Source organism: Megalops cyprinoides, chromosome 5 (assembly GCF_013368585.1).
Source record: "Megalops cyprinoides isolate fMegCyp1 chromosome 5, fMegCyp1.pri, whole genome shotgun sequence".
NCBI lineage: Eukaryota > Metazoa > Chordata > Actinopteri > Elopiformes > Megalopidae > Megalops > Megalops cyprinoides.
Genome location: NC_050587.1, coordinates 8,678,175 through 8,693,679, shown reverse-complemented (window position 1 = coordinate 8,693,679; position 15,505 = coordinate 8,678,175). Strand labels below are relative to the sequence as shown.

At 37.9% G+C, this 15,505-nt stretch overlaps 1 protein-coding gene across 1 annotated transcript in view; it reads right to left on the bottom strand.

Annotated features, from left to right (window-relative positions):
- Positions 1–264: 264 nt before the first annotated feature.
- Positions 265–15,505, bottom strand: part of grin3a (glutamate receptor, ionotropic, N-methyl-D-aspartate 3A) — a 31,252-nt gene continuing 16,011 nt past the window's right edge. The window contains exons 3-9 of the mRNA XM_036528721.1: positions 5,667–6,717; positions 5,371–5,516; positions 3,554–3,669; positions 3,043–3,194; positions 2,398–2,562; positions 1,434–1,504; positions 265–662 (exon numbers count right to left, since the gene is read on the bottom strand). Coding sequence (XP_036384614.1) covers positions 332–662; positions 1,434–1,504; positions 2,398–2,562; positions 3,043–3,194; positions 3,554–3,669; positions 5,371–5,516; positions 5,667–6,717 — 2,032 coding nt within the window. The 3' untranslated portion in view covers positions 265–331. The remainder of the gene's footprint in view (positions 663–1,433; positions 1,505–2,397; positions 2,563–3,042; positions 3,195–3,553; positions 3,670–5,370; positions 5,517–5,666; positions 6,718–15,505) is intronic.

Sequence of the window (15,505 nt, the reverse complement as noted above, 5' to 3'; positions counted from 1 at the left end):
TCGCTCTGTCTCCAATTAGAGGCCCAATCCCATCCAAACACTTCAGATATCCCTTTTAATGGAATCCATCCAATCCACATAGCATTCATATTTCCATGAATTAACCAAATCTTTTACAAGTTCCTTTACAAGTCACATTTTCAAAATATCTGCATGTTTTAAAAAGGTGTGCCTAAACTGTGTTGTAAAATTTTCTCAATGTCATCAGGTCCCATAGCAGATACTTCTTAAAGCTTTTTTTAAATCCACCATGAAGCCCGGCACTCCGAATTCAAAGTTTCATACGATTTGCTCCTACAATTAAAATTTAACCACATGCATTATTCTGGGATTATGTTTTCTTGTTGGTTTGCTGGTACTGCTCCAGTTGTTTTTTCTTCTTCATGGCCAGCTGCAGCTCCTGCTTAATGACCTGTATTTGAGTCTCCAGATCCGTGAGCTCTTCCACAATAGGATTCGGAGCCAAGCTAAGTAAGTCTGTCTTGCCGTTGGAGGTGGCCTGTAGGGGGAGCACCCTTTTAACCTGAGGAGGTATGAGGAGGTTTTTGCATTGCGTGAAGTCCAGGTCATTCTGGCCCTCTGGAACTGGAAGGTTTTGTCTGCTGCAGTTTGAGTTGTCGGAGGTGTTCCATGGCACTTGTTTGTTTTTTCCAACATTGCACCTTTAGTTGGAAAATAGACCAGAAGATGACTCTGTGTTAATAATATATCTGTCTAGTTTTGCTTCGGCAAATTTTCTGGATTTCTAACCTTTCTGGATAAATTTAAACCTAAACATGTTGTGATTTCTTTAGCATATTTTTAAATTATTTTATAGCCACTATAAACATTGTGACTTCTGATAAATCTGCTGGTGCATAAATCATTTCCATGGAGGTATTTTATTTTCTGTGATGCACCCAGGGAATGTTGAAAACTGTGTTTAAATATAAATATATAAATTTACTGTTTAACATGTGTTTCCAATTACACCACAGCCCTGTTCTCTGGATTCCAGGGAAAAATATGACAGCACCAGTGTTGTTCCTGTCAGTCTTTTTCACAGATTTTTTAAGTGACTTGCATCTTTCACTCAGCAAATAATAAAATGACATTACATACATTAAAATGTGTACTGCTTGTAAATTGCTTTGTACAGAAATTATGTCACGTTAAATTATGAAATTAACGTGTGTGTGGGTGTGAGTGTGTGTGTCTTTGTGTGTAAAATGTCTTCCAGTTACCATTAGTCATATCGATTCTATCATTTGACCCAAGCGATTTCCCAAAAACATACTTTCAGAATTTCAAAGTTATGGTAGTGGATCCAAAAAAAAAGAGAGATTAAACACAGACATAATATTAACTGTCTATCTCGCTGTGCAAATCATTTCACAACATCTATTAAAACTGCACATGTACACAGTGTTGCTGGATCAAAAATCATAGAGTACCTTTTCTCTGTTTTGGCCACTGTCTGTAGTTTTTCTTCACTGAAGGATGAGTTAAGTGCCCGATGTAATCTCTGTGAAACAGAACAATTTTTTAAATGCCACTGAAATCAAAAAATTATGTCACAATTTTGTACAATATATACCATGTCCACACTCATGAATTCAATGTGTATAGAATTGTTGGTAGCACTTTATTTTACGGTACACTATGTACATAGTATTCACTAGGAAAATGCAATTTAACAATTTGAATCGTGAATAACATTGACATATTGGATAATAACTAGGCTAAAGACTTACTTTACTTTACAGTCCAGTTCCTGTGAACATATTTCATAATTGCCAACATACATAAACAGTAATTGTGTGGAAAATGCTATGATGTTATTAAATAGTAAAATGTATCTTTTGGAAATGTGTATGTTACCATAAATATATTTTAGTTTTGCAATCACTCATAATTACCTGATAATATGGCATTAGCAACATTTGGTTGTGATAACTACAAGATATTTTGTGAAAACTGTAAGCAATTACTGTAAGCAATCACATCAGAATTTGATTTGAGACAAATACCAATTGTTACCAAATAGTTTCCTAGTAAACACACTAGTAACTGCATTGCTGTTACTAGTAATCATTAATAATCCATCATCATAGTTTTAGAGTTAGAGTTAAAGTTCCTTAAATATTTATGAGTCAGTTCAGATGTTACCATATACTTTCCTGGTAAATACCAGGTAAATAGCATGTAACCAATGCAGCAAAATGGTGTTAATTACTTACATACATTTTAGAATTTACTAATTATATTTTGCTTAATAAGTGGCACATATGTCTGCATATGTCAGAAGTTTGCTGTCATCCTATTAAGAATAATCACACTCATGAATGTAATACATCAATTACTAATGTTGTTGAGTTGAATACGAAAGTAATACATGTTTAGAAATATGGACCATACCTGACTTGTGTGAAGCCAGTACTTGAAGTGTGGCTTTTTTTTAATTCTGGGAATCACCAGCCGGTAGACAATGTGCTCAGCTAATGTGGTCAGAAGGGACAAAGCAACCCCTACACACAGCATGACAAATAACCCTGAGAAGTGTTTGATTCCCATCTGCAATGTCTGGAGAATTCAAGACACAATGATTAGCACATTTATGCTGACACAAACACCTCTGTAATGTAGCCAGTAGCCAAAAGACATATTTTATTAGTGTTGAATGTCCTTAACACCTATAAAGTACGCTGACAGCAGGTCAAAACCTGAGAAATTCAATTTCTGTTTGTAATTCCAGTTCAGTTCAATTTTTCAATGCTACACCTATGTTTTTATACACTTGGAGTCATGTCTAGGTCATTGAAGACTAGGTTTATTGAAATATGTATGGCTGCCTTGAAGAATTTTCATGCAGTGAAAAACATTAATTGGCAGATATTCTCTTGGACACAGTGGGATCAAAAACATTTATACTACATTTATTTGAGGGTATCATGTACATTAAGGAATCATGTCAGAATAGACAACGTAATGAATACATTATTAGAAAGTTTATGGCACTCTCATTTTTTATATTATTATATATTTTTTGTTATATTGTTTTACCTCTGTCACAGCGAAACTTCTTTTCCCGCATGGTACCACTTTGTACCACTTGTCATGCAGCATGTCCATGAATCCGTCCGACTTGTACTGACTGACCAACTCAGAAATATTTGAGGTAAGTGGGGAGTTCTGCGGAAGGCCGATGCCATAGCCTGTGAGCAAAGATGATCATTTAAGTGGAGTGATTGAAATGAATTGAGCAGGCAGTCCATTTATAAAACATGCCATCCCGAGTACACTAAAGGGCACAAAAACCAATGAATAAAACCGGTCTTACATTACCTCAATCTTTCATACACCCACTGTCAAAGCAGTTACATTTCTAACTTTGAGGCATTGCTGTTGAGCTCTGTCTTCCTTTGATGCTAGCATAAACGTGAAAACACTTTCTTATTTTAGGAAACTTTTTCATCCTGTTTTAATTTTAGTTTTTTATTGGTGTCTAGAACCATCAGATCTCAAGATGACAAAAGATTATTGTGTGCTTAACAAAAAGCATCCATGTACTGACCTTCAATTGCAAATGGTTTCCCCACTGTGAGAGTCTTGCAGTCAGCATCTATGGAAACTTCATAGTCTAAGAGCGCTTTGTCCATAATGAAGGCATCGAGTTTCTGGGGATCATCCCTACAATGACATTGAAGGTGTTATTTAACATGATGAAGACATTACAGATCCTTTGAGCCCATTCATCTTGATCAAAACATACTTCACAATTATCTACTGTAACAACTCAGGGCAAAACTGGAGTCCTAATAAACATTTGAGAAGTCAGAAAATTATTAAAAATTATAAAAGAATCTCCTAGATCAGTGGTTCTCAAGGTGTGGTCTGTAGACCACTAGCAGGCCAACAGCTGATATGGGTTTATTAAAAAAAACAATAATAATCAGATATGAATGAATATATTTACATGCAGATATTATACTATATTATATAGTAAACTATATATTATACTACTTATACTTTAACTACACTGTTAAAACAAAAATGCACATTTCCTTTTAAATTCTTTTTTTTTCTGAGCAGGGCTGTAGAACAGCTGCAACAGCACACTTAGCTGGGAGGGGAAAAATACATAAGCATTATGCGTGTTGTTTATCCTTAAAAATCACGTCTTCTAAGTACGTCTGTCAGCACAAGCACAGATGGATATATACTACCTATCATTAGCAACCATGAAGTACAAATTAAAGCAGACATAAAGCACACACTAAGTCATAAGTTACAGATGAGTTAACAGACCGTTAAGTTTTCTCAAAGGACTGTGGAATTAAACAATGCAAGTTCATGATGAAGTATATAACCCACAGAAAACACATAAAAGACCAATTAATTGCTGATTTTATGGTGTCTGGGGCAATTCTGTTGCCAGTGCCATTTGCCTGCTTGCTGATTTTAAGTGCTGGTTCATACAGCTTCATGATTTATGTCCCAGCCTACCTCCTCCTCCAGTGCATTTTTATTGTGTTCAAAACTGCCCTCACACCCCCCCTTCACCGGAGGCCCCCTCAATCTGCTATGCTATAATGCCATATGAGATAATGAAATGGCTAGAAAGCCACTGGTGAATATTAATGCACTTGAGGGAAGCTTATGCTACTATTGGAAAAACAAAATGATATAAGATGTTTTTTGTGTCTGACCAGGATAACAAAAGTGAGCTTAAGTTATCTGACATGAGATAATAGAAGGCATAACTTCAAGGTACTGCTACAGGTTTATGACCTCCGATGTTGCTGGATGTTTATGATTTTTCCCCCAAAACTGTTTCTTAAACTCCTGCCAACTCTGGTGTATACTTGAACTGCGCCATGTCCAGTTAGCAACGAATTACTTCTATAGTCAATTTTAAGTTAACTGGGTATCTGTGCATATTGGTACTTACAAACAAAGAGGTTATATAAGAAAATGAAAAGATACATGATTCCTTTTAATAAAGGAGTCCCATTCATTCACCATGATTATCACACATTTCCAGCAAATACCAGAGCACTTACAGAAGCATTTTTTTCATCAATGTTCTGGAACCTTACACACCACATAGCACATGTTTTTTCTTTATTTTTTTTCATATTTTCATGTGCTCAAGCATGTGTGATTACAATGGTGTGCGGTAAGTTGCTGCAGCTGGTGGGGGAGGGGTGGAGTTATGAAGTATGAGTTAAAACAGTATGTGTATACTGATGGCGTAAAGCTCTCAGCTAGATGTGAAAAGGGGGCACTAAACCTCAAATAATATTTTCTGTATTGTTCCAAAACATAAAGGCTCTTCATGTTTTCAAATGATTTAGAGTTATATAATACATATTTTGAGTTATAACTCACTTCAGATGACCTATGCCATCAGGTGTTGTTGGCACATTGTAGCGTCTCATGTACTCATGCATCTCTGGGAAGCTTTTCTTCACGTAATCCTCTGCGCTGCTCTCCCGAACAGTTCCAAACCGGAAACCCTGGGATGGATGATGGAGCTTGAAAAAAAAGCAAACATATATTTAAATGTGTTCCACATATCTTGCACAAAATGAGTTGCCTCCACATTAAAAGCCTTATAATTGATAACACATAATATTTTATCCCAGAATTGTGAATTTGGTGGAATGTACATGAGATCTTCCTACCTTGGGATCATGTATTCCTGAGAGTTGTTCATACGTTTTTTCCCCAACCATCACAGCAGCCAAATTAGCTGTGTATGTGGATAGACAAAACAAGCAAAATATGGCCCAAAGGTTCATGAGGAATCTGCCTGTCCAACACTTTGGTGGCTTTATGGCGGCTGTCCTCCCAAACAAGATGGCATAACAGACATTAAGGGCCGACGAGAAAGAGAAGACCTTCTTTCTGTTCCTGCCTTTCGGGGTCATTCCAAAAGGGCTCTTCCATTCGTAAAGAGTGAGGAACATGGCGGTGACGTGCAAAGACACAAATATCCCAAGCCACATGCTCCAGTGCAAGGGCCACATGAAGGCCCCGATGGGTGCCGCTGTGTCTCTGGTCCTGACCAGTATGCCCAGGCTGGTGGAGAAGAACGGGCTGGTAAAGTCAATCACCTGGCTGCGGGCAGAGTTGATGCTGAAAGAGGTGACGGCCATGTGGGCCGCCCCGCTCAAGAGGTCTCCCACCAACCCTGTCCAGCGGCCGTTCTTGTAGGCACCATACTTACCGTCGCCAACTATGTAGAGGTCAAAGTCAAAGCCCATGTCCTCGGCCAGCTTCTCCAGAAGATCAATGCAGTAGCCATAGCAGCACTTCTTGAGCTCGATAGGAACGGTGTCATTGAGCTCCCGGAGGCTGAAGAAGAGCTTCTCCAGCACGGCGGTGTCATTGGTGAGCGGGTCCAAACATAGCTGTCCTGCCGGGCACAGGCCCTCCTCATCCACCTCCCGGGTGAAGACAAAGGGGTGCTCCACCAGGGTGACCACTCGTAGGTGCAGGCGAGAGGACTGCCTCCAGTCACCGCCCTGATGGTGCTGTCTCTTATTCGGCCACACCCCGTAGTCCATCACCACTCTGCCTTGCTTCCACCTGCCCAAACGCGTCCACATAGGGTTCCCTATGGGGTCATGCTGCAGGTTCCAGATGAAGTAGTGGCTCTCTGAGGTGATTACAGACTCCTCCTGTAACTGGATATAGCCGCTCAGACCATCAAATGATGTGTTGGCCAGAAATCTGGAAAGGAAAAAGATACAGGTGTGTTATCTGATGCATTTGATGTCTTATTTCACTGATGCTTTCTGCCTCTGTTAGAAGTGTGTGCCTCCTGGATCTGACAATAATGGGAAGAGGGCACCTGGGTTTGCTCTGTCATCCTTCAGCCAAAGTAAACTGGGAACAAAAGACAGTGGTACATCCTAAAGGTCATTTCCATCAGCATGGTATAGAATATTCATAGTTCATTTCACATGCATCATCTTTGTTTAAGCACACTTTTCACATAATTTCATAAAACATTCATTGTTTGATACAACCTTGTAGGATTTAAGTCCTGATTACAAAAAATGTGGTCTGCTGTACTCAAAGGTCCACATGTCTGACACAGAACACAGTACAGATTTTAACTAATCAACTGTAGAGTGTAACCTCACCGTTTGTAAAGTGTTCTTGGTCCACTTACATTTCAGTATATAGCAGGTTTTCCAGCTTCCACCTTTCAATTTAAATTGGTTTTATCAAGATAATGGCTAAAGAAGCAGGTCATTAAGTGCCTGGCTACAATAAAAGCCTGCAGACTCTGCGGTCACCAGTGCCAGGGTTAAGTAGTCTTGCTTTTTCCCCAACATTTTCTCATCAGCTTTCCTCCATCTTGAGCATTAACAAAACCCCCAACCCAGCCCCTTTTCTTTAGATCTTGTAACAGTTGATATGTTTCAACTTAAAGTGCAAACAATCAAAGCTAACTGAAACTGGAAGACTGGGCTGACCGCATACACCCAATATTCACCTATTACCTACCACATAAACATAGCACAGAAAAAAATGTTGGGAAAAGCAATGACAGCTAATTAAATTAAGAGTTAAAAGGTTGCCATCTAGAATAGCATTGTCATCCAATGGCCCATGTATTTTATTTATCATATATACAGCTGTAAACACAGGTATTCAGAGACATCCCTTTCAATTCATAGGCCGCACAACCAATTCTCTGTCAGTTTCACAATCAGTACAACTGTACATTTAACAACTGTGATAAATTTACATTGCAGGGCTATCATGAAAAGCAAGTAGATCCTTCATATTTTTAGAAAACAATCTAAAAAAGGCCAGCTGACACTCTTCTATCATTCAGCATTTTAAATAAAAGAGCATTTTTTCAATATTGCATATATACAGTATATAGCAAGAACAGAAAAGAACATTCCCAATAACAACATGGGACATAAAAAGAGAATCAATTTAAGGATTGTTTTATGGGTAAAAGTAATCACTGAATGGAAGATCCCCATTTCATTGTCAGCGACTCTAAATATATTTCATTTCAACTGCCTCATCTGTCACACAAAATGATCTTGGTAAAAGCTAAATCAACAATCCTGGTTTAATGGACTCTTGTTTTCTGGAAAAAAAAAATCAGGGTGGGAAACCACAAAAATATCTTAGTGTTTCTTCACCATTATTGACAAATATTTTTAACTATATTGTAATATCACTCCTGACATTTTGTCCCTACGTTGAACACTTGTGTCACCAGCTAGCAACACCTCAGCGGGAGATATTTGCGCTTTTACTCATAATTGCAAAATATCTGCATCATTTTAGAGGAAATCTACATTTAGTTGTTTTTCATAATTGTTTAAACACACATTTAAAAATGTGTTTACCCAGAGCATATGATCTCTCTGTTTTCTCTTTCAACTCTTGACAAAAAGAAATCACCATAAGGAAACACGCATGGGACAGTTTCTCATACTTCTTAAGTATTTTTCTTGAGAAATATCCAACTGAAATTTCTATTTAGACTCAGTGTCTCTCAAACAAATTCACTCACTTCCATGCTTAATATCAGGATTGTCTCAAACTATGACAAAGAGGAAGTCTCAAATGATATTTCCTACAACCTAAATTCATACTCATTCATGTTATTTGTGATGAATAAACATCCCAACAATCCCCTGTAAGGACATTCTGACCTCTGAGTTAGAAATGTACTAATGATATTCAATTTCTATTTACATTTCAGATTCTTTGAGATTATAAATATGTGCATTGTGAAGTCTCAGCACATTCATTCCTGGAAGATAACATGTTTGACTCAATGGTTTTAAACAATGGGTTATATATTGTTTCAAACAAAAACAAAATAGAGCATGACAGGATTTAAATAAAAACACCTGTGTTGTGTATGCATCAATCAGGAACCATTCTGAACAAAGTAAGTGTGTGGTATACATATACTGTATGTGGTGTGTATTAATTACTTATATTACAATGTTTTAAATACAATTAATGTTTTCAAAATGCCCATTGGCATGACACATTCTTATGATGGGACTGAATTCAAAAGCATTATTTGTGATTAAATGTGTGGATTATTTACACTGTTGTATATGTAAACAAAATTTTGTTGTGTGCACAATGTTGAAGTCATGCTAAGTGCATTCAGAAACCACGAGAATAAGCAGACCTCAGAATGGTTCAGGTCAGCCCTAATAGTTGGCGTATCTCACTAATTCATACAACTGCCTGGTTTTATGGAACATTAATATCTATCACACCTTTAATTGCATTCTTAATTTACCCCACCAATCATCTGCTGAGACCACCTTATTCCTACAACTTAGACAGCTCCTTTGCTGCTATGAATGTGAAATGAAGCATTCCTCACAGGTAGATCCCTCTGCACTTGCTTGTCACATCAGGAATTGTATACATCTCACATCTTAGATTTGGAGGGACACCATGTGTGAGTAAATGTTCAAACTACTCAGAATTATTTGTGTGTTGGCAACATAAATTAATTTAAGCAAAGCAGGCAACATTTATCATTCAGTAGCATTAATGATTTATCATGGATGGAGGACATGGTGAAGCTCTCCTTTTTGTGATATTTAACCCCAAACTCCATTTTAGCCAGTTTTTCTACTAGAATGTATACCTCCTTAATTGCTCTGAATCGCTGCCAGTGTTATCAGTAGCCACATGGGAAATGTATTCCAAGGTTAAGCTCTGGGCTGAGGAGCCCTTTTTTCTGATAAATGCTGAGAAAGTACCACACCTGCTCATTAGTTGTAAAGCATGCCCAAAAGCCTGGCTACAGAGATAAGGTATTAAATATGTGGGTTAAGTTGAGTGTGCTGGGCTGCTGTGGAAATGGCCGCGTGCATCTGTAATGTGTGTGTGCGTGTTCAGCATTTTTTTTTTTTTTACATGATTGCAAGCACATTTTGTCTGTCAGCATTGCACTGTATTGCATTAATTTACTGTCTCTCTCTCCTTTCCTCCAGATGAACAGAGTTACACGCAGTCAGAACTGTATTTCTCTAAAGGAGACTGATTGGCTGAGTTTGGCTAATGTGTAGCTCCACCACCAAACCCCCACAAATGATGCTACAGCCGACTGTCATGGAGGTATTTTTTTGATGTGCAAGCAAGTTTGAGTTAGAAGATGCTGCTACATTTCAGTCCATCTGGTACCATCTGTCATGCAGTGAAGTAATAATTTAAACCTGCATTTTTTTAGGGAACTTAATCCATGTAAGCAAACTGCTACATCTGTTAATTCATGTGACATTTTAAATCCAAATTGATGAGTGTGTCCTAATTCACACGTTTCCTAGAATGCACATCCTTCTTGCAAAGGAATTACAAATAAATAAAGCTTTGCATGATCATGTTATAGTGGTGTCCTCATTTGAGATTTTAATGACTGTTCCTTCTTACTGTGCTTAACTATCTGAGTAATTAAATTTGCCTCCACTTAGAACTATATTTTTATTGTTATCATTGTATCATAATCTTCTCTTTATGGTAGGCTGGCAGGACTGAACTGAGGGTTAATGTAGGCACAGGAGTTAACAGTATGTAGGGATTTACAATGTTGACTAGCTATGCTTTAACACCCCTCCTATTGTGCGCTGTGCATATTTTCACATATGTAGTGTAGAAGTAATTCTATTCTTGCCTAGGATTACCAGAAAAAAAAATCAATAAGACTTTGGGTTTTTAAACGAATATTTGTGTCTGCATACACCATTGCTACTGAGGGACCATTTTAAGTCCCTCTAATTTAAAGGATGGTGGTGTAATCTATAGAACCTCTCTCATTTACACCCCATTTACACCTGTTAAACAAGCCCCTGACTGGATGTTTGGCAAGATCGGATGTTGATGGGCAGGTGTAAACACTCAAAATTGTGATTGGATTTGTTGAAACACCTCCTGAAGTAGGCGGGGATGCATTGTGGCCGTGCTGAGGACGTGTAAAAGTGCTTTGAACACAAAACTGTGTCACCCTACAAGCCTGCACCTTTGAGAATCTCTCTTGTTTACGAGCACCACATACAATAAGCACCATATTTAGCTAGTGCATTAAAATGGAGGACACGCATCCCTGTGGCACTGAGGAAACGAAATACCTAGCACAAAAATTGGCCAGCAAATGCTTGTCATTAAATGTATTGAGGACGTTGTGCTCCCACCAGTCCTGGCTCCTAGCATGTACTCATAAGCTTCTCTGCACTGTTTTGGTATTAACAAAGGCTGGCACCATAAGTGCTCTATATCTGCGTGCTCACGTCTTTGTTCCATGTATATAGGCTAATATGGCTAGCAACAATTTTGCATCTTTATGAAATCTGTCTGTCCATTTTTTGCATTAATTCATACATTAACATGCATACTTAATATCATCCTTACCTGTACCATTCGGAAAGAAAAGCAATGAAATCTAAACAAAACACATTTTCAACAAAACAACAAGTTACTGATATGCACAAAAACTAGGTCTGTCATTAAAAGTATTGTTACCAAAATGAGACCAAGTTTCAAATCCAGTTTGGAACACATCATCTCACACAAACTGAATAAGCACTATTCAAAGCAATGCTTTGGCGTTTACATAAATCTGGCATAATATTTTCAAAAAACCTCTTTTTCAAAGGGGTTTTTCTAAAGCATAAGCCTCCTGGGAGGAATGAATCTGAGGCTTGAAATGTAAACTCCAAACACATAATTCTTAGGAGAACTTTTTTGAAGGGTTTTTAAACATAACATATGGTTAAAATTTAGACATAGCCAAATGCCTCTTTTATTCATATTGCAGAGCTGTTATGGATATGGCCTTTGGTGTGGGGGTGATGGGATTCAAAATTTATGTTAAATATCATCCGTTAATATGCAAACATTCTACTGTCATATGTGGTGTTCATTTGCAAACTGGTGTTAAAAGTGAGACATTTTCTTTGTTCTGTTAAAACCTAAAACTTATTAAAAGTAGTATTGATGCACTGGTGGTGAGAAGAATATCATTTTACAACAATATAATTAAATTTTAGTGTTTCCTTTGAATTCTAAGGGAGGCAAGGGTCAACAGATGTGACATTTTGTCCATATTTACAAGAAATTCTACTGAAACGTCAGTATGTAAATGTACGGCAGCAGTATCAACATAAGATGTCAGTAGGTGTGACATCAGGATAAGAAGTTTGGTCTCAAACTGTGAGATGAGCTTGTGTTGTGTTTTGGGCACTGTCCATCACTGTCATCCATGACTGTATTATTCTATTGAATACACACATAGCCACATAGCTAGTTTGTTGGTGACACAACAGAATCAGTCCTCTGACCTGAGTAGCTAGCTACCTAGCTAACAAATACAGTTGGAAAAGGATTACTATTAATAATTTGTAATGATATTACAATGACAACCTATTTTATTTGCAAGGCATCTGCTAGTTGTATTTTCAGAGCAAGTAGGCAAGGTGAATTCAAGGGTAAATCCTATCCTCGCTTCCTAGTCATGTGTCAATCCTGAAGATTCAATTATAAGTTCAAAGAAGAAATGTTAAATGCTTGCAGGTGACAAGGGAGACAAATACATAATAAAATAGTGCAAGAGAACTATTTCACAATAAGTGTGGTAAAGCACTTAGCTTGTGTCAACCACCGACAATTGGTCTGAACCACCAACTACCTACTCTAGCTAATTGGTCAGGACGAGTAGCTATGTAGCTGACCATAAAATGCACAGAAAATGAATAAAGAGGCAGTTCATCTTATTGAACTCTGTTCCAATTTTTGATAGTCTAGTTTCAAATTTCATGATAATCAGGAATGTCCAGTCAAATTTCAACAAATACATGTAAGTGTAAAGAGTCAGTGTTTCAAATTGGAACTAGCTAATCCCTCAGATGTGTAAACCAATAAATGTGTCTTTTTTCCAGAAAAACATAAATCTCTTCAGTTAACTTGTGTATTTTTATTCTAATGATAGGCAATATGGTATAAGCAGAATAACTAACTACAGCATGTCTTGTTGTATTAAACAATGTCTTGTATTAAACTTTGAGATTTTTAATAGCTCTTTGTCACCACCCCATCATGCCTTATTTTAATACAGCTGCATATCTTGTTGTGGGTTATTCCTTAGTTAGGTGATACCTTTTGTGTGATGAAAACAAAAAATGAACAAAGTGCCACATGTATCAATGGTGCGTACGCACTAAAATCGTGCTGAGCACTTTTCTACACTAATTCTTTTAATGGTATTTATGAAAAGATACTTCCCGGGAAAACATGCGTACCTGTGAGCATGGTCTTGAGGTAGCGTACACATAAAACTTGTAATTTGCAGATTGGCGACACCAAGAGGAACTAACGGTGATGCAAGTAAATGGGTCCTGTGTCAATCATTGATGAGTGTTATTGTGCATGCATTGGTCCATGCAAAATACTGGTTTAACCATAAACTGTGAACAATGTCAGACATTATGTGATTGTCAGTTTGGCATTATTCTATTAACATTGTAATTGGGCACCGTAGTCAAAAAATAAAACGTCACAGATCACCATGTGTAATTAAACATTTCTAATGAGTACTATTGTATAACAGGCTCATTTACAATGTATAAGCTTAAAGCATTCACAGTATGGCTGTGCTAGCACTTTTAGAGGATATAGAGAGTAACCTAATCAGGCATGAATGTGTGTTCAGGGACCAGGCAGACTTCTTCGCCAATGATGATGCATGGCTAATAAGTCGCTTTAGATTGCCAAGGGCCATTCTCCTCAGCCTCTGTGAGGAACTGGAGCCTCTTTTCCTCAGAGAAACGCGGAGAACCCATGCAATACCGGTTCATCTCCAAGTTCTAACTACCTTGGGTTTTCTCACCACCGGGACATTCCAAGTAGATCTTGCAGACAGGTCGGGAATATCATAATCCTCTCTGAGCTGTATCATGCCCATAGTATGGGAAGGGATCACCCGAATGACTCCAAGGTATATAAAGTTTCCTTACACTGTGGAGGAACAGGCCAATATCAAAATGCAATTTGCAGCGATGTCTGGTTTTCCTAATGTAATCGGTGCAATCGACTACACTCACATTGCAATACAGGCGCCAAGTGAGGATGAAGTTGTTTTTGTAAATCGAAAACACTTTCATTCAATCAATGACCAAATTATTTGCGACTCCACTATGTCACTTACAAATGTCGTTGCGCAATGGCCTGGATCCAGCCATGATTCTTTCATTCCTTCACAAAGATCTATAGTCAACAGAAGTTTTACAACAGAGAAAAACTCTTTTTCCTGAGTGAATGAACTGCTTTCTTGTGTAATTCTATTAAAACAGTGCAGTGCAGACTGTCTGTGTCAGCACTCCAGCCTGAGCTGCTTGTCTCTCCCTGTCTGTCAGCGTGGGTGTGTCTTTTGTTTGTTTTTTCCGTGCACATGCTTTTGTTTGTTTGCACCCATCACCCCACCTCCTGTCCCGCCTAGCTGCCCTGCTACCACAGCCACCACCTGAGGCCCATCATGCGCACCTGTTCCCTATGATTTTTCCCTGTGCATTTGGACCTGTAATTAAAGGATCTCCTTGCACTGCATGTTTCTGTCTGCGCCTGAGTCCTTTCCCTGCAATCCCTAACAGTTTTTGTTAATTTATTATTTAATTATCATATATTTTATTTTTGCTTGTCTAGGACAAGCTTCCTCTTGTTTTTTGGGAGACACCTCCACATTTTGTGAGATTCGTGAGATGAGAAATGCAAATTTAAAAATTTGCCTTCCAAAGCATTTATTTGATTGATGGTACAGAAACTGATAAAACACCACTGGTCCACAACTGTAAAATAGCATTTCACATGGGGCAAAAAGCTGTAAGGAAAGAACATGAAATTAAATGGAAATGAAAAAAGAGTAAAAGAGAATGGGAGGATGAAATTATGTTTTGTCATTTCAACATGCCTTGATTTTGAGGACAACCTAAGTAGGATAAATGGAGTGTGCACCAGCTATGTTTTATTCAGCAGCACAAAGGCAAGAGAAAGCCAAAGGAGGTCTGTCTTTTGGAACAAACTGATGAAGAGCTTTATTTTATGCCCCCACTGCTTATTTTTTTTCTTTCCACCCCCAAAAGGAAAAGAGGAAAAGAAAGAAAAGGTCCTGATGGCATTTCTCTTGAAAAGTTTTATTTCAGCATGGCTGAATTTTGAGGACATCGTCAGTAATATTAACTGGCTCCAAGGCAATGTATTGAGCAACACAAAAGGAAGAGAATGAAGGGTACTTATTTCTGCCCCTATTTTTTCAGCCACCATACCTGAACATTTTTTTAATAATATTTCAAATTATATCTAAACCTACAGGTGTCCCCACTCTGATTCATTAAGTCAAACTGGGTCAGCTGCTGCACAATAGCTTCGTAAGTCAGAGCAGATCAGGCTCTCCAAGAGTGTAATACTGGTGTAAGTGGTGTAATACCTTTTACACTAATAAAAGGCACAGATAATCCATCCTCTG